The sequence below is a fragment of the Orycteropus afer genome, unplaced genomic scaffold, assembly GCF_000298275.1.
Source record: "Orycteropus afer afer isolate SDZICR_OR568_19922 unplaced genomic scaffold, OryAfe1.0 scaffold00083, whole genome shotgun sequence".
Lineage (NCBI taxonomy): Eukaryota > Metazoa > Chordata > Mammalia > Tubulidentata > Orycteropodidae > Orycteropus > Orycteropus afer.
In genome coordinates, this window is record NW_006921670.1 from 6,870,579 (window position 1) to 6,891,769 (window position 21,191).

The following is a 21,191-nucleotide window of genomic DNA, read 5'->3' on the forward strand; positions in this document are numbered from 1 at the left end:
CAGACGGTACTTTTCTTAACGTAGAGGAAGCTTTGCATTGGGTGAGAGATGCTTATCTATAAACAAGCCATCCCTGGGATATGGAGGCCAAGCTGGCCTCTGTGAAAATGGCTTAGACCAGAGGCTCCCAAACTCTTGGTTCATGGCAGCCTTCGTGTCACGGTGATCTGTTCACAGTGCCCCTCTTAGATGGTTCTAGTGAACAGTTAGGTCTAAGCTACTTCAGAGTTACATCCTAACAACTTACTAGCCGTTTAGAAAAATAGTACACAAAATTGAAAGCCGAGATAATATTTTAATTTCGTTCTTAAAAAAAAACGCAGTTATTTACTAATGGAATGCATACGATTCTTGGACGCGAAGCTTCTCAGACTTCAGGGTCAGATTGGACACCACCACCTTCGTTTCCTTTCCACGTTGGATTTTACATGGTGCTCACTTTTTATCGCAATAATCACTGAAAACCCAGCTTGGTGAAAACCCAGCCCTGTCTTGAGGAGGGGAGTGGTACCTAATGTTGAGATGGCGGGCCGACCTCAGTCTGGTCAGGCCCACAGTGTGTGGGCAGTGTACCGTAGCCTCAGTGCCCTGGGAATTGACGTGGCACCTGGGGCGCCTTGGCATCCAGTTTGAGAACTGTGGGAAGACACAGCCTGAAGCTGAAATTGGCCCCTGTGGCAGGGTGGCTGTGAGGATTTAAACAGTCTGGTGGCAGGTCTCCCACCAAGCCTTTCACACTGGGTGATTAGCCAGGTGAGTTACAGGGGAAGGAGTTCCTAGGCCCCAGCCTGGGAGAATTCTAGTGTCGATAATATTTAGGGACATTATCACGCAGCCCCGATGGCAAGAAAATTGAAAGAGCAACAAAAGTTATTTTCTCAATTTTCCTCCCAGAAGTCACCCTGTGGATGACTGTCCCCGGATTTATACTTCTTATTAGTTTCAGCCGCTAAACTCGAGTCCGCCCACCCCCCACCCCCAGCTGGGATTTGTTAGAACTAAGGGTTTCCTTTTCTTCATTAAGAATTAAGCTTGAAAATGCGTCTTCACTTAATGAGGTTCTAATGGCTTCTCTGGGTTCGTCTTGCAGTACTTTGTTTCTTCCTGGGACCCTTGGGCCCTTCTGAGGGACCAGTTGGGCCTGGGCTGTCCCAGGAGCAGCCACCAGGCCCCTTTGCTTGTCAGGCACATGGTCAAGGAGCAACGTTAGTAGGTGCTGGGACTGCAGAGGGAGCTCTGGTGGTATAGAGCCTAAGGCATCTGACTGCCAACCGGAAGGATGGCGGTTCAAACCCACCAGCCACTCCTCAGAAGGAAGACTGGGCAATCTACTTCCATAGTGACACGGCCTTGGAAACCCAAGAGGGGGTTGGTATGAGTCGTATCGACTCGACAGCAGTGAGTTTGATTTGGTTTTTTGGGGGGACTTCAGAGGCCCCAGACTCCCCACCCCTACCCAGCCTCTGGCCCTTTAGGCCTCGGCTGCTGTGTTCTCCGTCCCATTTACAACTCAGATTCCACAGATGCTCTGTGCAGGGTCAGAGCAGGGCGTGGGCACCCCCACCTCTGTTCTCCACCATGCCTGCGTGGAAGGTGGTCAGCAGAGAGGAGGGGGGCCCTCAGTATCACCAGCCTGTGACAGGAGACCCCAGTGGAACTTTCCTTCCTCGCCCCACACACTGCCCGAGGCAGTGCTGGTGTCTGTCTGTCTGCACGGCAGTTGGGCCGGCTTGCTTTGTCATCTCCAGGCAGCAGTCTCTGGATCCCGCCTCGGAGAGAGAGCCCGTCTTCTTGGTCCGCGTTCCTCGAGCGGCACTCTGGCGTTACTGTTTCTGACCCTGACGTTCGCGTCTCCTGATGCTGTTAGAGTAGCTGAGGGCACAGGAAGGGTCAGCGCCTTCAGACTGAACCCAGACAGTGAGGAACCGGCCCTGGGGACGCAGACATGCACGGGAAGGCGCCGGTCTGGGGCCTCGTCCTGCACCTCGTCGGGGGCGCCCTGAGCTCTCTGTGTCTGCTGCCATTCGGAATGGCCTGTGTTGAGTGGGTCAGAAATGATGGGTTTTAGAGTTAGGGTATCTTCACTTCCAAAATACGGGATTTCTCAGAACGGGGTAGCTAGCACAGTCCCTGCAGTTGTCATGGGGGCCCTGGCACGATGTTCTCCTGGTGGCAGCAGGGCAGGAGGCTGGGACAGTGGCTCTTCGAATTGCCCAGCAGAGAGCTTTCAAAGTCACACTCAGGTCTGTCCTCACGGGCCAGTGTTCATGGCAGGGGAGGTGTGGGGGTCTGTAGGGGGCTGGGCAAGCTTTTGGAGGAGGGTATCTCACACACGCCTGAGCGCACACATACACACACTGTTGCGTAAGTCAGGGACAAGCAACAAGCCTCACAGCTGCCACTGGCCTGTCGAGAGCTGTGATGACGAGAGGAAATGGTCCCTGATCACTTACTGTGAACTGGGCACCATCCTAACTTGTCACATTCAAGGAATGAAAAGTTAACAGAACAAAATGTTGCCAAAAATACCCTAAAAGATGTGAGATTAAAGACAGTGATAAATGAGGGAAAGTCAAGGGGACTGCGTGGCTGGGCTCGGTGCACCCAGGGGCTGAGGGTGGACACACAGCAGTGAGCGCCGGGCTTCCTGGACGCCCACGCCCCAGTCCCTTCGCACGCTGACTGCCAGCGGGGAAGAGCGGGTTCCAGGGGTTAGGAAGCCCCGGCCAGAGGCGGTGCAGCTCCGTGGGCACGAGGCACCTCCCTGCCTTCCTGCCAGGCTTGCACCTGGTTGTCAAGACTGACCGCCCCTGGCCCTAGTTACTTTGTGGGGTTTCTCCCTTCCAGGTAAAGGGCCCGGCCCTCCCTCTGGTCTCCTTTCCCCTCTGCCTCCTTCCGCCACCACACTCACCCACACACAGACACACACACACAATCCTGCCTCCAGCTTGGTGCTTTCCGACGGCCCGTGGGTGCTACGGCCAGCACTCTGCCCTCCTGGTGTCACCCTGAGTCCTTATCCTTCCACAGAGCTACTTTCTCAGTCGAGCCCAGAGCCTGTGTGGGGCCGAGCGCAACGCCGTGCCTGACTCCCTGCGCTGGCTGTGCCACCCTCTGGGCCAGAAGTTTTTCATGGAGCGGAGCTGGTCGGTGAAGTCGGCTGCCAAGGAGAGTCTGTACTGCACCCAGAGGAACCCAGGTGAGGGCGACAGGGCCAGGAGAGCCGCCAGCACCTCCGGGTCCCCCGTGTCCCGGCTCTCACAGGTCATCCCGGTCTTGTTCCCTCATCTTTCACTGAGGCTCAGGGGGGTAAAGTCACGGCCTGAGGTCAGCACACTGCCACACGTGACACCTGGAATGAAGCCCTGCCCCAGGCTCTGTGGACAGTGGCTGCGGGGCTCTCTGGTCCTAGCCGGGGCTTCAAGAAGCAGGTGGATGTAAATGGAACCGTTAGGGAGCAGTGGGTGACAGGCGGTGATCAAGTGCTCAGAGTGGTGGCGGGGCCAGGGCTCCAGGCAGCGGGAGGAGGCGCTGGCTTTGTCCCTGCTGTTTGATGGTGATTGGAGTCGACTGGCCTGCCTCGGGGAGGAGGCCGGTTGGTGTTGGCTCAGACCTGGAACGGCCAGCTGCTTTCTGCTTCGCTTATCCCAACCCTACCCCCGAAACTGGGAGCCTTGAGCGGGTGAGGCACTTAGTTATAGGGGTGTATTCAGACAGTTGAGGGATTCCTCTCTCTTTTTTTTCTAAAATAATAAGCTTCACTAATCAATGAGAGAATTGTGTATGACACCAAAGAGTAAGAACATAAATGGAAACAGTCCTGAGCCTTGCAGCCCCTTCCGCACGGACCCCTTTGTGTCTACGGCTAGACTTTCCATTGCCTCTCACCACTCAGGTCCTGGCCACATTCCTGAGCGTTCCACCCTTCTCGGGCTGAGGCCCCCATGTCCGTGACGTGTGAGGGAGGGGAGGGCTGGTGACACCCTGATCTGGGCCTGCTAGTAAAGGGACTTGTCGGTGACGGGCAGCTGTCCCAGCTTTGCAAGGCCCCGTGTTTAATCAGCGAAATCCCGGGTGAGCACGGGGTCCACGACGAGGCTCTGGAAAAGTGGACGAGCAGGCTCTTCCCTGTCGTGAGCGTGGTGGCAGCCGCCTGCTCTGGGTTGGCTGTTCTGCGTGCCTCTCGGGCCTGGTGTAGTTGTCACCTCCCTACTTGCTGTGGCTGACGAGGCTCGCGGCCACCGCCTTCCAGCTCCCCACCTTGGGTTGAACCGCTGGGCACCGTGCCATGAGCTACAGTAACATACTGGACACCCCCCAACAGGGCTAAACCAGAACCTACGTGGTCATGGGTACCTCAGTGCCAGCGAGGGTCACCATCCCCTCGTCTTCAGACTGTTTAGCCAGATAGCTCTGGATTTGGGTACGGGATGGGGGATTTGATCCCCCTTCAGAAGGGATGCCTGTTTTCAGGGTTCCTCTCCCCACACTCCTATTTCTCTGTAAGGACAAAATGGGCCTACAAATAACACCCGTTTAACCCTGCCCCTGGCCTCTCTCCTCTTCTCCAGCTGACCCCATTGCCCAGGTCCACCAGGCGTTCTGCAAGAACCTGCTGGAGCGAGCTGTGGAGGCCTTGGTGAAGCCTCAGGCCAAGAAGAAGGCCGGTGACCAGGAAGAAGAGAGCTGGTAATGTTCCCGGAACAGCCCCTGTCTCTGGAGCTAGAAGCAAGCAAGCCCTTGTGGAGGGAGGGCAGAAAGTGTGTCCATCAAACCTGGCACAGAGCTTCAATTGGCTGTTCCCTCACACTCCTGCCCCCATCCTCCCACCAGTAGAGCAAGTCAAGGACGTGATGAGTTTGCTTTGTGTTTTTTGGGGGGTGGCCTGTTGAGGGGACAGGAGTAGAAGCAGAATGCCGACAGCTTTGGGACTCAGACCAGCACTCAGTGGGCCAGACCGAGTCTAACTCTCGTGTGTTTATCAGGCATAGCCTTTCCCTCTCAGAGTAAGACCTCAGAGGTGGACAGGTGCCAGAATCAGCCGAGATCAAGGCCGAGGTCCTGAGCAGAGGGCATGGAGGGGGGGCGGTTCTGCCTGTGAGATGAGAAGGCTTCTACAGAGGCGCGGGGCGGGTGGGGGTGACTTTGGAACTAGGCCCTGAGGAGAGTGAGCTCATGGGGAGATGTGAACTGGTGGGTGATGGGCGGGTCAGTAACAGCCCAGAGACCTGGGAAGGAGGGAGGCTGTGGGGGGTGAATGGTGTGTGGGCAGCGCTGTGGGTGGCCCCCGGCAGGACGTGACCTGCTCTTCAGCCGAGGAGGCGGCCAGCCAGGCCCTGGGGTGGCCTCCGTGTGCGGTGTGCCGTGTGTCGTGTGCGGTGTGCCGTACACGGGCCCTTTCTCTTTCCAGTGAATTCTCCCACGCTCTGGAGTACCTGCGGTTGCTCAGCTCCTTCGTGGACTCCGTGGGGGTTGTGGCCCCGCCCTTCTCCAGCAGCTCTGTGCTCAAGTCGGCCCTCGGTACGCACCTTGGGGCGGGTCCACAGGTCTCGGGGCTCCTTAGTGCAGGCCCTCCCAGCCCTCTGTCCTGGGCCCAGGCGTAGCCAGGCGTGCACACTGGAGAATCTCTGGACCCCAGGTCTGTATCTGCAGCCCCATGTAGCACCAGCCCATAGTGCCCCGTTCTGGGCCACAGTCTGGGGGCAGGAGATAGCAGTCCTTCATGTGGGACAGTGACTGGGTGGACAGGTCACAACCCTTCCCAGCTGCAGCAGGCAGCAAGCGGCCCAGGCAGCAGGGCTGGCAGAGCTCACGGTCACGATACACAGTGGTCCCCGACGTTGCTCGGGGTCGACACCGCCACTGCAGACACTGCTGCCCCGGGCTCCCGTGCCTCCTCCAGTGACACAGCCCAGCCCGCTGACTCACCGTGCACAAGGACAGTCTTTGCTTTTGTCCCTAAACTGCCATCAGCCACCTCTGGGAGAGACAAGGGCGCTGGGCTAGCTCGGGCCACTCCCAGAGAGGAGCCAGGGCAGCTGCCACCCCCTTGTGGCCACAGACCTCTTGGTGGCCTCTCTGTTTTAAGGTTTAGACAAGGATTCACTCTCTGCCTTTCATCTCCTGACCATCCCCGGGGGCCGTGTGAGGTCACTAATACCATAATCTTGCTGTTGAGAAAACTAAGGCTCAGAGAGGAAGAAACTTCTAAGATTCTAACAGGAGCCTGGTACATAAATGTTTTGGAAACACTGTTTTTCCTGGCTGTTGGAAGTTTACTTAAGCCCTGCTTTTTACTTGATAACATTACAGTGAACATCTTAGTTTAGCTGATTGTCTCTATCTAAGCCAGTTCCTTGGTGACCGATTGTCAGCAATAGGATTACTACATCAGTCGGGTGAGCATTTGTGTGGCTGTGGATATGTATTGCTGGGTACGTTCCAAACAGTGCTGGCTGATGCTGCCCGCAGGACCACGTGAGAGCAGCCCCAGTCCCTGGGTTCCCGCCAGAGGTGAAGGGGCCAGTACCACCTGGGCACAGGTGCAGCCACGCTGGCTTCTGTGGGTGCTGGGCTGACACGTGGTGCTGCTCCTCTCCAGGTCCAGACGTCGTCTGTCGCTGGTGGACATCCGCAGTCACCATGGCCATCAGCTGGCTCCAAGGAGACGACGCAGCTGTGCGCTGTCACTTTGCTGAAGTAGAGCGTGTCCCCAAGGCCCTGGAAGTGACCGAGTACGTAGGCCTCCTTGGACCCCCAAGAAGCTGGCTCACTCACCTTAGTGGGAGGGGTCCAGGTTGGGGTGAGGAGTCAGGCAGCCTGGGGACTGAGTGACAGATGGAGCGGAAGAGGGCACCGCAGAGAACTAACCGTGGCCAGCGTGTCCGTCTGCCCGTCTCATGCTGGGCACAGCTCGGCTGTCATCACGGCAGCTGGGAGGACCTCTTTCGGCACCACAGAGTAAATGGGAGAAACAGAGTCTGGCCCCAGCTTCTCCAGGAGCTGCTTTGTGGGGCAGGCAGTGTGGTCTCCAGCCAGTGCAGAGAAGGGAAGGGTTCCCAGAAGCCTGTGGGGGCTATCGGATCCCCCCACATGCCAGCATTTCATCCAGTGTCCAGTCAGCCGCCCGCTGTCCCCACCGTCAGCCCTGTCAGCCTTGTCCCATAACTGAAAGGGTCTTTAGCGCAAGACGAGAGCCTCTGCCATTCCTCCTTGCGGGCATTGGGCACTTTGTGACCGGTGGCCCTGCCCGTCACCCTGGCTGGTCCCGATCGATTGGAGTGTCCCCGACACTTCTGCCCCTTGAGAGTGCTCGTGGCAGGAAGGTCTCGGGAGATCCTGGCCTCAGATCCAAGACTCACTTCCCGCCGAGCAGCTCTTAACCAGAAGAACAGGGAGCGCTAAGAGTGGGGCTGACAAGTTTGAAATCCCATGCTCCCTGAAGAAGGCCTGACACCCCCAATTTCATTTCTCCTACTCCTTTTTAAGCCCCTGACCAGTGAGCGCCCAGCAGGTACCCAGCCAGCTCCCCTGAGGAGATAGGCTCAGGGGGGTAATGGCCTAACATCACCCCACTGCTTAGCAGCAGAGCCCTAGCATGCAGCTGAGAGGCTCAGCAGGCTTCCCTCCACCCGCACTAAGCCACTCCTGCGTCCCTTTGCTCTTGGACGGTCGCAGTGGGGAGAGAACCCTGCCCCAGCCGCCACCACCCAGCCCCAGTCCTCTCCCTTCTCTGCAAAGAGGCTGCGTTTCTGCAGAGAGCTGAGCACAGGCTTCTAGGGGAGCTGTCCCTTTTAAGAGCAGGCACGTGCAAGGCCACCACTTTATGAGACCATAGGCAGCAGAGATATTGTGACCACTTTACAGAAAGGAAACTGAGGCACAGATGGTTTGAAAGATCCTGGTTGAGCTGGAGGACGCTTTGTCGGCCACACACTCTACTCGGGTCTTCTGTTGTTGTTGTTGCTGTTGTTATGTGCCGTCGAGTGAGCCCTGACTCATAGCGACCCCTCCTTGGGTTTCCGAGGCAGTATCACTACAGAAGTAGGATTGCCCAACCTTCCTTCCGAGGAGTGGCTGGTGGGGGTCTCCTGTGGTCGTCCATGATAGCGCTATCCCTCAGCACATCTTCCCCTGAGGGCTTACTCAGTGCCAGCCCCCTTCTGGGCCCCGGCAGTAAAGGAACATGTCTTAACAGAGGTGGCACTCAGTGCTGGAAAGAAAATCTAGAGCTGGGTTGGGGGTAAGGGGTGGGGAGTGGGAGGCCTGCCCTGCATAGGCTGCCCCCTTAGGAGTGTGAAAGCAGCACGTCCCTTCAGCACTACAGGGAGGGGTTCTGGGGTTGGGAGGGGTCGGCCTCCAGGAGTACAGACAGCGGTGCTGAGGGAAAGGCCCAGAAACCGTGGTACAGAGGCAGTCGGGTCCGTGGGGAAGCAGAGGTACAAGCTACGCTCCAGACCTGGAGCTGGGCCTGGAGCCAGCACACGGCAGGGGTTGGCCAGACGCACACATCCCGGTGGTATGAGATGAGGGTCACCCGTACCCCGGCTCAGCTCCGCCTCCCCCACCCCACCCGCCTCAGTGCCGACCTGCCTCTCCCTCCCGCCACAGGAGCCCCCTGGGGAAGGCCGTCTTCCACACCTGCAGAGCCATGCATACCTCGCTCTCGGGAAAGGCCGACAGGCAGCAGAGCTTCTGCCACTGTGAGAGGGCCAGTGGCCACCTGTGGAGTAGCCTCAACGTCAGCGGGACTGCCTCTGACCCCGCCCTCAACCATGTGAGTGGGGGCATCCCAGCACCTGGGGCTGTCGCAGAGCCCCCTTTCTGGCGTGTCCCCACCTGCCCCTGTGCCAGGCCTCCTGGATCCCAGTGGCGCGGGCGGCCCCTGTTGTCACCGCACCCACTGAGCAGGCCGAGCGCCCGGGAGGCCTTCGTAGCGGCAGCACACCCGGCGGGCAGCTGGGGTGCATTGTAGTTGCATTGCATGTCCCGGCAGCACCGTGCAATGTTCCCACAGTGCATCCCAGAGGCCTGCCCGTCTGCGAGGAGACTCCTCCGGCCTCCCCAGGGCCCCGTGCTGGGGGCGAGGATCCTTGTTCGAGGGCATTGTGGTCTCAGTCACCGTCAGGCCACGTGGCTTGGCCCTCCCGGGCAGCACACACGACTGAAAGGAAAGCCCCGGTGCTCACCTGGACCAGCGCGCTTTCACTCAGGAAGGGGGACAGGAAGACCCCGGGGTCAGACTCGACCCTTACTGGGGCTTGAGCCCCAGGTGACTGGGCTGGCACTTCCGACTAGAGGACATCAGGGGGCCCAGGCAGGACCTGAGAGGGCATGGCTGCCCGCAGTGACAGGCAGTGTGTGGAAGGGCCCCGGCGTGGAGCCCTGCAGGGAGCTGGACAGTCCCACGTCACCGATCACCTTTCCGTGTCTGCCTTAGTGTCTGTCTCCATGGAGAACCCACACAGTCTCTGTGGAGTTAGGTGTACAAGCAGCTGGGGCTGCCCCCGCGGCTGGGACTCTGGTGGGAAAGTGGGAAGAGGAGAGGGGACCCGTGGGGCCTGGCGGCCCTGCTGCCCATGGTCCAGAGGTGCCCCAGTGCCAGCTTCCCCTGGGGGTCCTCACCCATGACCCCTTGAGGCTGTCGGTAGGGTCTGTGCACGGTAGGGTCTGGGGCAGCACAGGCAGCCCCTCCTTGTCCAGAGCCTCGGGCCAGCCCAAGGGGCCTCCACCAGGGTGGGAAGACTTGAGTGTTCCAGGCCGGCCCACCAGGGATTCGTTCCTGCCTCGGCCCCTTGCCCCGTGTATCCCCCATGCAGGCTCTTGGCCCTCTGAGCTTGGCACTCTCACCTACAGGATAGGGGAGAACACATCTCCCACCCCCTGGGCCCGTGGGAAGGGTGAGACGACACAAGACCAAGTTCACCACCAGCTCTCCTCCCGCCCCGCAATGCTTGCCAGGCTGCCCCCGTGTGGGGCTCTGCACCTCCTCCCCGGACTGGCATCTGTGTCCCTGGGCTCTGCCGGTCACCCAGCTCCTCCCTCACGGCTCTCCCCACAGGTGGTCCAGCTGCTCACCTGTGACCTGCTGCTATCCCTGCGGACTGTGCTCTGGCAGAAGCAGGCAAGCGCCAGCCAGGCCCTGGGTGAGGCTTACCAGGCATCGGGCGCCGAACTAGCTGGCTTCCAGCGGGACCTGGGCAGCCTGCGCAGGCTGGCACACAGCTTCCGCCCAGCATACCGCAAGGTGAGCCCCAGCGGGCCTCGACGGGCTCCCTGCAGGGCCTGAGCTCTGGACCCCAGGACAGGTGTCAGCACCTGCTTGTGGGGCTGCCCCTCTGAGGCCAGCCAGTTGACCCGTCAGGCACTTGCTCAGGCCTGACGCTGGAACATGGTGGTGGCTGCCGTTCTGTGCCTGGCCTGGAGCTGTCCCCACCAGGCAGTGCTGTGATAGGCAGGCGTCAGAGGGTATGGGAGTAAGTAGGGGCTTCTGGCCTGTCCGGGGCAGAGCAGTGAGGGGCAGGAGTGCCTGAGGGAGCTGTGGTCGGACCCAGGTAACTGGCCTGAAATGTTCAAACTGCGCCTCACTTTCTTTGAGCCCTGCCCTTCTGTTGCCCAGCCTTCCCCACTGGCATCCCTGCTGCCGCCACGGGAGCCGAGTGTCTGTGAGGATGGTTGTATGCCTGACTTGCAAGATTCAAATCTTTTCCTCGTTTGTTACATTTTCATTGCTAATTAGAGTAACACACTTCGCATTTTTACCTGAATTATTTCCCAAAAATTCAGATGAGGTGGGCAGACGTGAAGGGACTGTGTTTAGAGGACGCAGGAAAGGAGGAGGTCCCTGGGGGCTCCTGCCACCCTAGAAGCCAGTGTGTAGCCCCCACACTCATCATCCTGCGTGCTGGGGGCCCCTTCTCTGTCACTAACGTTCTAGTGTGTGGCAACCAGGACAGACCTGTCAGGTCTGGGATGTCATCATATGAGATCCTGCCCTTAGCCAGAAAAGTGGAAGTGGCCACTGGGGTCTGAACACAGGGCCCGCTCTGGCCACCTTCCATCTGATTGGGGACAGCTGGCATCAAAGTCCTCATGCCATGCCATTTCCAACCTGCCACTCCCACTCAGACCCTTCATAGGTCCCTTGTCCCCTCCTGGCTACCATTGCACTCAAGACCCTCCCCGCAGATGGCAGGACGTGAAGGAGCCTGGGGTCTGTGGATTAGAGAGCAGCCCCCTTTGCTCCCCAGTGATTCATATTTACTGAAGACTTGCACACTCTCCTGGAAGCTTCCAGTCTCTTTCTGAAGAAGCATGAGGGAGCAGGACTCGGCACCTCCCGTCCCTTCTGTCTTCCCAGGCTGAGAGCCACTTGCCTTTCAGCCCCGGAGTGGAGGGCCTGGGCCCTTGCTGGTCTGGCTCCTGCCCCCAGCTGCTCACCTCTGCTTCGTTTGTCCCTTCTGCTTCCCGCCGTTCTGGCTCGGCTCGGCTCAGGGGAGTTCAGAACAGTGGACGCTGCTTTGAGGAGTGAGCGAGGCAGGGTCGTATATGGAGGAGAGGTGACGGGATAGGGCAGAGGGAGAGGACTTGCTGGGGTGTGGACACACCAGGACCTGAGACTTGACTGTTCCCCCCAGGTGTTCCTGCACGAAGCCACTGTCCGCCTGATGGCAGGAGCCAGCCCCACCCGCACCCACCAGCTGTTGGAGCACAGCCTGCGACGGCGTAGCACCCAGAATGCCAAGCACGGTGAGTCCGAGGGCACCCGGCCTGGCGGCCCGCAGTGTGGCCTCCGGCACAGCTCTCGGCCCCTGGGTCTCATGTGCAGGGAGCCGGGAGAGCAGGGCAGGGGCTAGAGTTGCAGCACTGAGCCCAGTTCCTGCCCGAGAGCCGCAAGCCGGGATCAGCAGCCAGGCCTTGGGGCTCCGCCCAGTGCAGAGCTGTTCACCTGTGAACTGCGCTGGGGGTGGGGACAGACTCTGCGGGAGGCGCTTGGCACAGCGCCACGCAGGCTGGTGAGCGGGACCTATATATTTCACCATTCCCACAGGTGAGGTGGACGCCTGGCCTGGGCAGCGTGAACGGGCCACCGCCATCCTGCTGGCCTGCCGCCATCTTCCCCTCTCCTTCCTCTCCTCCCCGGGACAGCGGGCCGTGCTGCTGGCCGAGGCCGCCCGCACCCTGGAGAAGGTGGGGGACCGGCGCTCCTGCAGCGACTGCCAGCAGATGATCGTCAAGCTGGGTGGTGGCACGGCCATCGCTGCCTCCTGACCACCACTCTGCCGCGCACCTGCCTTCCAGCCTCACTGCCCCTCTGTCTTTCTGTCTGCCCCTGTCTCTCCCTCTGTCTGTCCTTCCTTCTCCCTCCGGGAGCCTGAGGATGAGCCTGGCTTCTGAGCTGTCCCCTGCCAAGGCCGCCTCAGGCCGGTGGGGCCGTGGGTAGAGCCCCTATGCTGCTGCATCAGCCTTAGGGCCGGGGCCGTGTGATCTGAGAGAGAAAGACTGGCGGGCCGTGTGGTGGGGTGCCCAGGCTCGAAGGCTGCTGAGCCCCTGCCCGGAGCCCTCCCAGGGAGACCCACTGGCTGCCACCCCCGGTTTCCTGCTTCTTGGTTTTTCATCGGGCTTTCCTCGGGGATCATAGGTCTGGGGCCCCAGGGAGCGCGTACGCACCCTGGGCTCGTGTGCGGTGTGCCCTTTCATGCGACGTTTTTATATCCGTGTGCTTGGGCGCGCCCTGACGGCAGGAGCTGCTGAAGCACCCTCCATTCCCTCCCTGGGCCCGTGTCCCCTCCCCTGGGCCTGACAAAGCCCGTTCATTGTTTTTTTTCTTTATTGTGCAGGACACCAGGGATGGGCAGGGAGCCAGCCCTGGGAGGCAGCGGGAGGCAGGGGCCAGGCCTGAGATGGATGAAATAATGTCAGCATTATTTTTTAATTTTTTTAAAATAAATGGTATCTTATTTAATTGTCCTGTTCTTCCCACTCTCCGCCCACTGGGACGAAAGCCCAAACTCAGGCTAGGCCCGAGGGGCTGGGAGGGCTGAGGCCAGCCACCCGTTTAGGGCTGGGGGCGGTCCTCCCATGTGAATTTTCCAGTTCCCTCCTACCCCTACCCCAGCCCACCTCCCACCTCCTACCTCCAGAGTCTGTTTTTATCCTTTTCTGGTCTGAAAACAAGCCAAGGTGGCAGCAACTGGCCCCAGACCCGCCCCAGAGACCAGCTCCCCTTTTTGAGGGTGGGCAGAGGGTTGTACACGGTGGGCACTAGGGTGGAGGTCCCATGCCCTAATGGGGGTCCTAGGAGGCTGGGGGGGCTGCCCTCTCTCCCTGCCCTGCGGAGGGTGGGCAAGGCCCCGTGCCAGTGTGGCCCTGTGGGCCAGGTTTGCCCCTGAGGTTTGTGGGCTCCCTCCCCACTCTGACTGTATTTGTGGACCCTGTCCCCTAGGCCAACCCTTGTGTCACGTGTACTGTGCCTTTTCTCCTTACAGTGCAGGGGTGGGAGGGGGTGGTTTCAATGACAAGGAGATGCATCCATGCCCGCCTTTCTGTTCAGCCGCTCACGTGGCCAGGATGTAGACTGCTGAATAAACAAATTGGTACCCCCACCAGTGTAAGGTGTGTGACCGCCATCACTAGCCACGGGGCTGTATGACTTGGTCTCCCACGGGCCAGCGAGCAGGGCCGCCTCCCGGTCACTGCGGGCAAGCCCGAGGGGCCCCAGGGGCTTCAGCAGGAAGGCCTTCCCTGCTGGACGTCCACCTGCCCCCTCCCCTCCAGTGCTGGCTGTCCTGCTCACACTCCTCCTCTGGGAGGGGTCTGTGATACGGGCTGTGGGTGACACTCCTGGGGTCACCATACCCACGCTTTGCTCCCAGAGGTAGAGCTGCTGAGGCAGCTGACCCCAGAATCCTGTGGGGTTTTGAGTGCCAAGCCCTGGTGTGTTTCAACTCTTCAATCACCCCCAATGGGGGGCACTCTCTGTCTCCTCTTCCTCCCTGACAGCAGTGAGCCTCTGAGGACACTCAATGGCCATAGATCAGACCAAGCCTGGGCCTGTACTTCCTGGCTGGGTCACTTCGGGCAGGGACTGTCCCCCTCGGCCTCCACTTATCGTGTTCCCCATGAGCTCTTGGCAGCCTCGTGAGGCCAGCCTTGGTTTAGGACACCCCTGGGTGGGGGTGGGGGTCCGCCGAGGAGCCATTGGCGGGAGAGTGCCGAGTCTGCTAGGGTAGGGGGTGAGGGGTAGTAGCTGGGGCCAGGTGAGTGAGCCTGGTGGCTGGAGTGCACAGAGGCCTCCCCGTGCTCCCCAAGTCTGAGAAACGGGCCGGGTCTCTTTAGCACTCTGAGCTCTTGCCCTCTGAAGGGCAGTCGTGGCCACACTGTCCTGGGCCAGACCAGCTTTAGGGGGCCAGCCCCTGCCCACAGGTAGCATTTTCTTACACAAGGACCATGTCCCATGGCCTCAGCCCAGCCCCAGTGGACTCAAGATCCAGAGCCCTTGGGGCTGAGGAACAGAGGGGTTGTTCCCACCTCTTGACATAGCCCAGCCCGGGCCTGCGTCACCAGGGTGGGTGGCCGTGGGTGGCCGATGTGCCCAGGAGCCCCATCCTTCTGTGAGTCTCGGCAGGCTCCATGACTCAGCACCCACCCCCCACCCCCAGCTCCACACAGCTGTGTAGGCCCAGGGCGCCTCACCCCCACCCCCACCCCAAGCCAAGGGTGTAAGGGCTGGACTCTAGGCTCTGCTCCCTCCACAGCCTCAAGGGGCAGGGAAGTGGGACACTCCTGCAGTTGGGGGCTGGACAGGCCTGGTGGGTGCCTGGTGGGTTCTGAGGCCTTGGGGCACGTCAGCCAGCAGGAGGAAGGTCTGAAATGGGGCTCCTGGACCTGGAGCCAACACTCATGTTCATGGGCTCCCCGGGCTGCCCTGCTATTGCAGATCCCTGTGGCAGCTGAATACAGAAGCTTCCTGAACTGGGGTTCAGCTGGGTGACCTCCAGACTCCCATTTCCTCACCTGTAAAGTGAGCTCTATAAATGTCCCCTCTTCCGGGGTTCCCGTGGGGATCAAATGAGAGACAGCAACAAGTGGGGCAGTTAGAACAGCATGCCTGCCAGGGCGCACAGCTCAGACCGTGTCACTGTCACATTGAGGCCCATAGCCCAGCCCTCACCTCCCCAACAGTCCCTGGCACAGAGGAACCTATCAAAGAGGCACGCAGGCTGTTGGCAACTATTTGGGCCACGGCCAGATACCGGGAGCCCTCCTGGCAGCAAGCGGGGAGCTGGCGGTGCCCAGTGTATGGGATGGGGGGGCACTGCCCAGCCTCCCATCCCCCTTCCCCCAGAGCAGCTCCTGGGAGGAGGTCCCCCACCCTGAGTACCAGCTGTCCGCCAGGCCCTCTGCCCGTGCCCATTGGGGGGGTGGCCCCAGGCCAAGCGACCGGCAGGCCAGGGGCCGGCCTAGAGCCAGACCATCACGTAGATTCAGGCTGTAGGGCAGGGGATGACACCTCCAACAGAGGGCAGGGACCCCAGGGGCCTAATGGGCCCCACAGTCCTCTCCCCTGTACTAAGCCTCAAGGTGGCTAGACCCTAATTGCCTCCTTGCCCCTGGGTCTGCTGGTGTGGGCACTCACCCTGGCCATCCCTCCATCACTTCCCTGGCTCCCAACAGCCACGCGTCAGGCCTCCAGAGCAGTCCTCGGCTGCTGCGCCCGCTGTGCCCTCGGCTCCCACCACCGTCTGTCCAGCGAGTGACCAATACTGCCATCAGCGCCTGGCCCGCCAAGCTAGGGCGCCTTCTTTATTCTCAGGGGCGGGAACCACCAAAAAGGGCCTATTTACACAAGGAACTCAGGCCTTGGGACCCCTTGGCAGGAAGACTGGCCTGAATCTCTGGTCCCCTCGTCCTGCGGGCTCCAAGGACCCCTGCCCCGTTTGGGCAGCAGAGGGCTGGCCTTCCTTGGCCGTGGCTCCTCCCCACAGCCTGGGGCTCCGCACCGAGATGTCTGCAGGGGCCCCTGGCGGATGAGGGCTGGGCGATGCCTCCAGGGGACCGGCGTCTGCCCTTCACACGGTGACCTCGGCTTTGCTGTTGGTGCTCAGGTGCCGGGGTCCGCGGCCCGCGCTGCCGTACAGGCCAGGGGGCTGCGCGCTGAACGCCTCGGGCAGCTTCTCCACGCTGAACTGGCGCCGGGGCGCGTGGCTGGGTCTCCGTGTTGCCGGGGAGGCCTGGGCCGCCAGGTGGCCGCGGGGGGCGGGCCGGACCGGGCGGCCCGCGGTCCAGGCCTTGTAGTGGCCCGACGAGGCGGGGCCAGCCGGGGGCGCGTAGCCCGGTGGGGCCCAGGGGCAAGCGTCAAGCAGCGCGGGCAAGTCCTCGGGAGGCCGCGGGCCCCGCGCCGGCAGAGTCAGCGGGACCGGCTCGGGAGCGGAGAAACGCTGGTAGAAGTCTGGGGGGGCGCCCTCTGTGGGGACAGGGCGGAGGAGGTGTCAGACCTCAGGAGCGGGGTCAAAAGGGCAGAGTCGGGGTCGGACGGCAGGGGCCGGTGATAGGTGAGGCAGGGAGGGGGCGGGGTCATGGACGGGCGGGGTCATATCGCAGGGGCGGGGCCTCAGCACCCACATAACGAGAAAGGGCGGGGTTAGGCCGCGGGAGGCGGGGCCCGGGGTTGGGGTATGGAGGAAGGCGTGGGAGCCAATTGGCTGCGAAGGAAAATTTTGGTTCTCTGCTGCAGGATGGTAGCTGTGGGCGATGCTGGGGTGGCGGGAGCTCTGATCTAGCCAGGCTGTGAACTTTGGGACTCAGAGCTGTGTCCCCCGAGTTGGGTGCCCGGGGGCGGTGGGCCTGACAACGGGCGCTCCAGCACGGCGCAAGCCACTCACCCGCTGCCTTGAACGCTGCGGCCTTGAGCGTGGCGTATTTGACGTAATCAGGCTGCGGCGTCATGGTGCTGCCGCTCTGCAGCCGGGGGCCGCGCGGGGGCCGCGGTGTCACCAGCCCCAAGGGCACGTTAGTGGAGCGCTTCTTGTCTGGGGGCGGGGCAGGGAAGGGGCAGGGAAGACGCGCTTGGGCCCGCTGCCCGGGGCGCACTCCACCCTGCCAGAACCTGCAAGGCCTGGCTCCAAATAACACGAACAATAGCAGTCAGCCCCGCGTGGGTGCTAACCTAGTAGTGACTTGCCAGCCCACCCTCCACGGGTCAACCTTGAGCCAGGCTCAGAGTCCCAGGATCTCCAGGATGGAGGAATGTCTGAAGACCAGAACCCAAAAGAGATTGGGTGGGGCTGCCAATGCCGCCATCCCAGCTACAGGCCAAGAGGGGCCCCAGCCTGGAGGAAACGGCCCACAGGAGGTCACAGACCTGGGCCAGGCAGACCCCAGGACCCTGGGAGGACTGGAGGGCCCCAGCTGGAGCCTCAAAACCACAGTCCTAGTGAAGGTCCCTGAATCTGAAGCCTATGCCCAGCCCCTGAGAATCAAGGTGGCAGAGCCCATGGGGGTGTCCCCTCCGCCAGGGCAATTCCCCAACCAGCTCCATTGCCCCAGCTCCATTCACACACCTGTAGCCCATTTCCATGTGGGAAACAGCCAGCTCAGAGCTCCCACTCCCAACCAAAGGATCAACCCTACACCCTTTCCCATGCTCTCAGCCCAGGTCAGGGTCAGACAAGGGAGGTCCGGTGCTCCCAGGCTACTCACCTGTGCTGTTGTGGGGGGAGCCCTGAGGGAGGCCATCACTCATCTGCACCTGGACACAGCTGCCGAGGGGCGGGCCCAGTGGTGGGGGCAGTGGCTCCTGGGGGCCCGGCTGCTTCAGCAGTTCTGTTAGCGTTCTGTGGGGACAGAGTGGTAGAGGCTGCCCACCCCCCACCACCGCCTCCTGCCTCCCCCTTGGCCAAGCCTTGGCTTATCAGAAGTCAGCCCTGGCCGCCACTCTCACTGTGTAGTCCTGGACATCACTAGCCCTCCACCCTCTCCTGGAGTTGGCCTCACACATCCTTGACCAGAGCAGGTCAAGGAGTTCTAGTGGGGTTACACGTAGCCAGGGGTCACCTTGTATTCTAGGGGCTCCTCTCACCTCCTCCTCCTGGAGCCCCGATCCAATACCCTCCAAGTCAAGCTTCTTCTCTCAACCCAAGCTCCCTGAACATGTCAGGCCTCCTGGACTTTGCTTGTGCTGTTCCCTCTGCCTACGACATCCTTTCTGCCAACTCCTCCAGTAAAACTCCTACACACCCTTCAAATCCCCACTGGAGTTCCTCCTTATTCCAGAAACCGTCTTTACCTGCCCACCTAACCCTTCCTACTGCAGGGGCTGCTCTGGGTCCTGGGGCGTGGTTATCAGCACAGGCAGGGAGGGGTAGGCAGATGAGAACAGGGACACAGGAGATGGCCCAGCACCAGAGGGCTATGTGACCTTGGGCAGCCACTTCCCTGGGCACCCAGGACACCCAGCCCCCACCCAGCTGTGACAGCAGCTGACAGCCTTCACCGAAGAAGCCAGACCCAGCCCTTGGCCCAGCTGCCTCCGGTACCCAGAACCCATGTTTTTCTCCTATTTCCGTCTGACTCCCCCATCCCCTTCTGGGGCTGAGGCCTCAGATGGCTGATTCAAGAAGAGGCACACAGGAGGTGGGATCCCTGAGGGTCAGCACGGTTTGGCTGTAGTGCAGCAGGGTCCAATGCCTCCTAGTGCCCCACCCCGACCCGACCTCCACACCCAGCTCACTCCTCCACCGCCCAGCCACGGTCTCAGCTCTGGGCAAGCTCCCTCCAGCCCAGGTCTCCCAAACACTGCCATAATTTTCATGCCTCTGGACCTCTGGACAAGGAGCTCTAGTGGGTTAGTGCCTGAGGCATCTGACTCCTCACCAGAAGGCTGGCACTTCAAACCCACCAGCCACTCCTCGGAAGGAAGACTGGGCAATCTACTTCCGTAAAGATTTACTGCCTTGGAAACCCAAAGGGGGTCGCTATGAGTCAGAGTCGACTCAATGGCAGTGAGTTTGATTTTTTTTTTCTTTTTGGTTTGACCTTTGAACAAACTTTCTCAGGGACAGACTCCAGTCCCTCCCCCCAAAATCCCTTGAGCAGCCTTTCCTGATCATGACCCCCAACACAACAGTTAAGGAGAGCCAGGGTTCAGAAGCCACCCACACATACGCCCAAATCCCTGTTCTAGGTCTCCCCAGAGAGGACAGAGTCAAACATATGAGATCCTGACTCCACAGAGGGAAAGGGCCTAGCCAAGCCACACAACGCATCCTGAGGCTGATGGTAGTGGAACCGGCTCTGCTTATCAGTTTCCTTTCAGACGAAGAGGGTTCAAGGTAAACACATCAGCCAGGTTGTCCAGCCACCCCTGTATCCATCATGGCCCATGGCTTCGGATGCCCATCCCCATCAAGCATATGCCCTGCCCTTTCCCCAGCACTCAGTGTGAGGGACCCCACGTGGGGGAGGATGCAGGCTGAGAGACCCACAGTCCTAGGGTAGCACAGTAGCTGAGAGTGGGGACCAGGTCTGGCTCCAGCTCTGCCCTCCAGCCGTCGGGGACAGGGGAGGACTAAGTCCAGGGGCAAGAGGGCCTGGAATGCCAAGAAAGCCCTTCTGCCCTGCCCCCGAGACCCCGGAGGGGGCAGTATGCGTCTCTCTATTGTCACTTCTAAATACCAGCCTGTCACACGCAGCACCAACAGCTACCACCACAGAGCAGCCCACAGGCCCAAGGGGTTGGGGGCTGGGAGGTGAGAAGGGTGCAGGCCCCCAGACGTGGTGGGGGGTGGGTATGTGTGCGTGTGTCTGGGTGCGGGGCAGGGGGCTCCAGGGCAGGGACACACAGAATCCCCTTTATCCCTGTTTTCTGGCTGAGGAAGGGAACCCGGGTCTCTGAGACCCCACTTCACACTAAGCTCTGAGCTCAGCCCGCCCCGCTCCTGTCCTTGGGAGCGTAGGGGTCTGTGCCCCACCCCCTCACCTCAGCCCCCTTGAGTACTACACAGGGGGAAACTAAAAAACAACAACAAAAAAACGAACTCACTGCTGTGGAGTCGATTCCAACTCATAGCGACCCCTCCTTGGGTTTCCCAGGAGGTATCTCTACGGAAGTGGATTGCCTAACCTTCCTTCTGAGTGGCTGGTGGGTTTGAACCGCCAGCCTTCTGGTTAGCAGCCAAATGCTTAAGGCATTACGCCACCAGAGCTCCCACAGAGGGGGAGGCCCTGACATTGCTTGAGAAATACTGTGTGTGTGTGTGTGTGTGTGTGTGTGTGTGGAGAGCGGAGCGGGCTCTGAGACCCCAGAGAAGGAAGACCAGGCCTGAGTCACACTGAGGCGATGGAAGTCCCCTTCGAAGGGGACTGGAAGGGTGAGTGAGAGCCAAGAGCGCTGCAGACGTTCACCACAGCACCTCCGCACTCCTCACCCGCCTGGCCAGTGGGGCTTTGCCCTTTAGAGCCCCTCCCCTTGGCGGGGACCTTGTGGCCCTCCGTGCAGGGCGACCTGCCCTCCCCGCCCACTCCAAAGGAGGAGGCGGGAGCCACGGAGGAGGGCGGCCAGCGCCCAGCCCCGGCCGGCCGGAAGGTCAAGGCGAGACAGGGCAATATCATCTGTCTCCCTCTGTGAAGTGGGGGTGGGGGAGCCGGAGACAAGAGACAAATCAGAGTCAAGAGCGACAAGCAGGAGGTGACACTGCTCAAGGACCACCGCTCCCACAGGGGTGGGAAGTCCGGCGTCTGCGGGGGCGCACACGTGCGGGAGGGCCGTGGGGACGCACTGGGCCGGGGTCATCCGGCCACGGGGGTCACGCTCACCTGGTCACGGTGCGCCGCGCGCGCGGGCTGTGCGCCCTCTCCAGGCCCAGGCGCGCCCCGATGCCGGCCAGCACTAGCAGCGCGGCGACGCCGCACACCGCGTAGACGGCCGTGTGGCTGCGCTCTCGGCCCGGGTCCCGGGGCGCCGCGGTATCCCGGGCGCGCGCGGGCGGCCGGCCCGTCTGCACCCAGGCCGGCGTGTCGTAGTTGGAGCAGCGGCTCTGGTCCAGGCGCCGCGGCCCGTCGTGGCAGCAGAAGCGGTAGCCGCACGTGCCGCAGCAGAAACTGTAGGCGCCCGAGCTGCAGTTGAAGGGCGGGTCCCACTGGCCCATCACATCGTAGTAGCCGCGGCAGCGGTCGCCACCCGCGGGGGCCAC

At 61.1% G+C, this 21,191-nt stretch overlaps 2 protein-coding genes across 2 annotated transcripts in view; one reads left to right on the forward strand and one right to left on the reverse strand.

Annotated features, from left to right (window-relative positions):
• Positions 1 to 12,270, forward strand: part of SREBF2 (sterol regulatory element binding transcription factor 2) — a 38,274-nt gene extending 26,004 nt beyond the window's left edge. The window contains exons 11-18 of the mRNA XM_007941782.2: positions 3,031 to 3,199; positions 4,572 to 4,689; positions 5,411 to 5,520; positions 6,602 to 6,734; positions 8,611 to 8,776; positions 10,061 to 10,246; positions 11,637 to 11,748; positions 12,050 to 12,270. Coding sequence (XP_007939973.2) covers positions 3,031 to 3,199; positions 4,572 to 4,689; positions 5,411 to 5,520; positions 6,602 to 6,734; positions 8,611 to 8,776; positions 10,061 to 10,246; positions 11,637 to 11,748; positions 12,050 to 12,270 — 1,215 coding nt within the window. The remainder of the gene's footprint in view (positions 1 to 3,030; positions 3,200 to 4,571; positions 4,690 to 5,410; positions 5,521 to 6,601; positions 6,735 to 8,610; positions 8,777 to 10,060; positions 10,247 to 11,636; positions 11,749 to 12,049) is intronic.
• Positions 12,271 to 16,070: 3,800 nt separating this feature from the next.
• On the reverse strand, positions 16,071 to 21,191 carry SHISA8 (shisa family member 8; the record flags this gene model as incomplete). Its single annotated transcript, XM_007941783.1, has 4 exons — positions 16,071 to 16,465; positions 16,884 to 17,030; positions 17,701 to 17,834; positions 20,815 to 21,191. Coding segments are annotated over 4 exons (1,053 nt in total), but the record flags the coding sequence as incomplete, so codon positions are not given.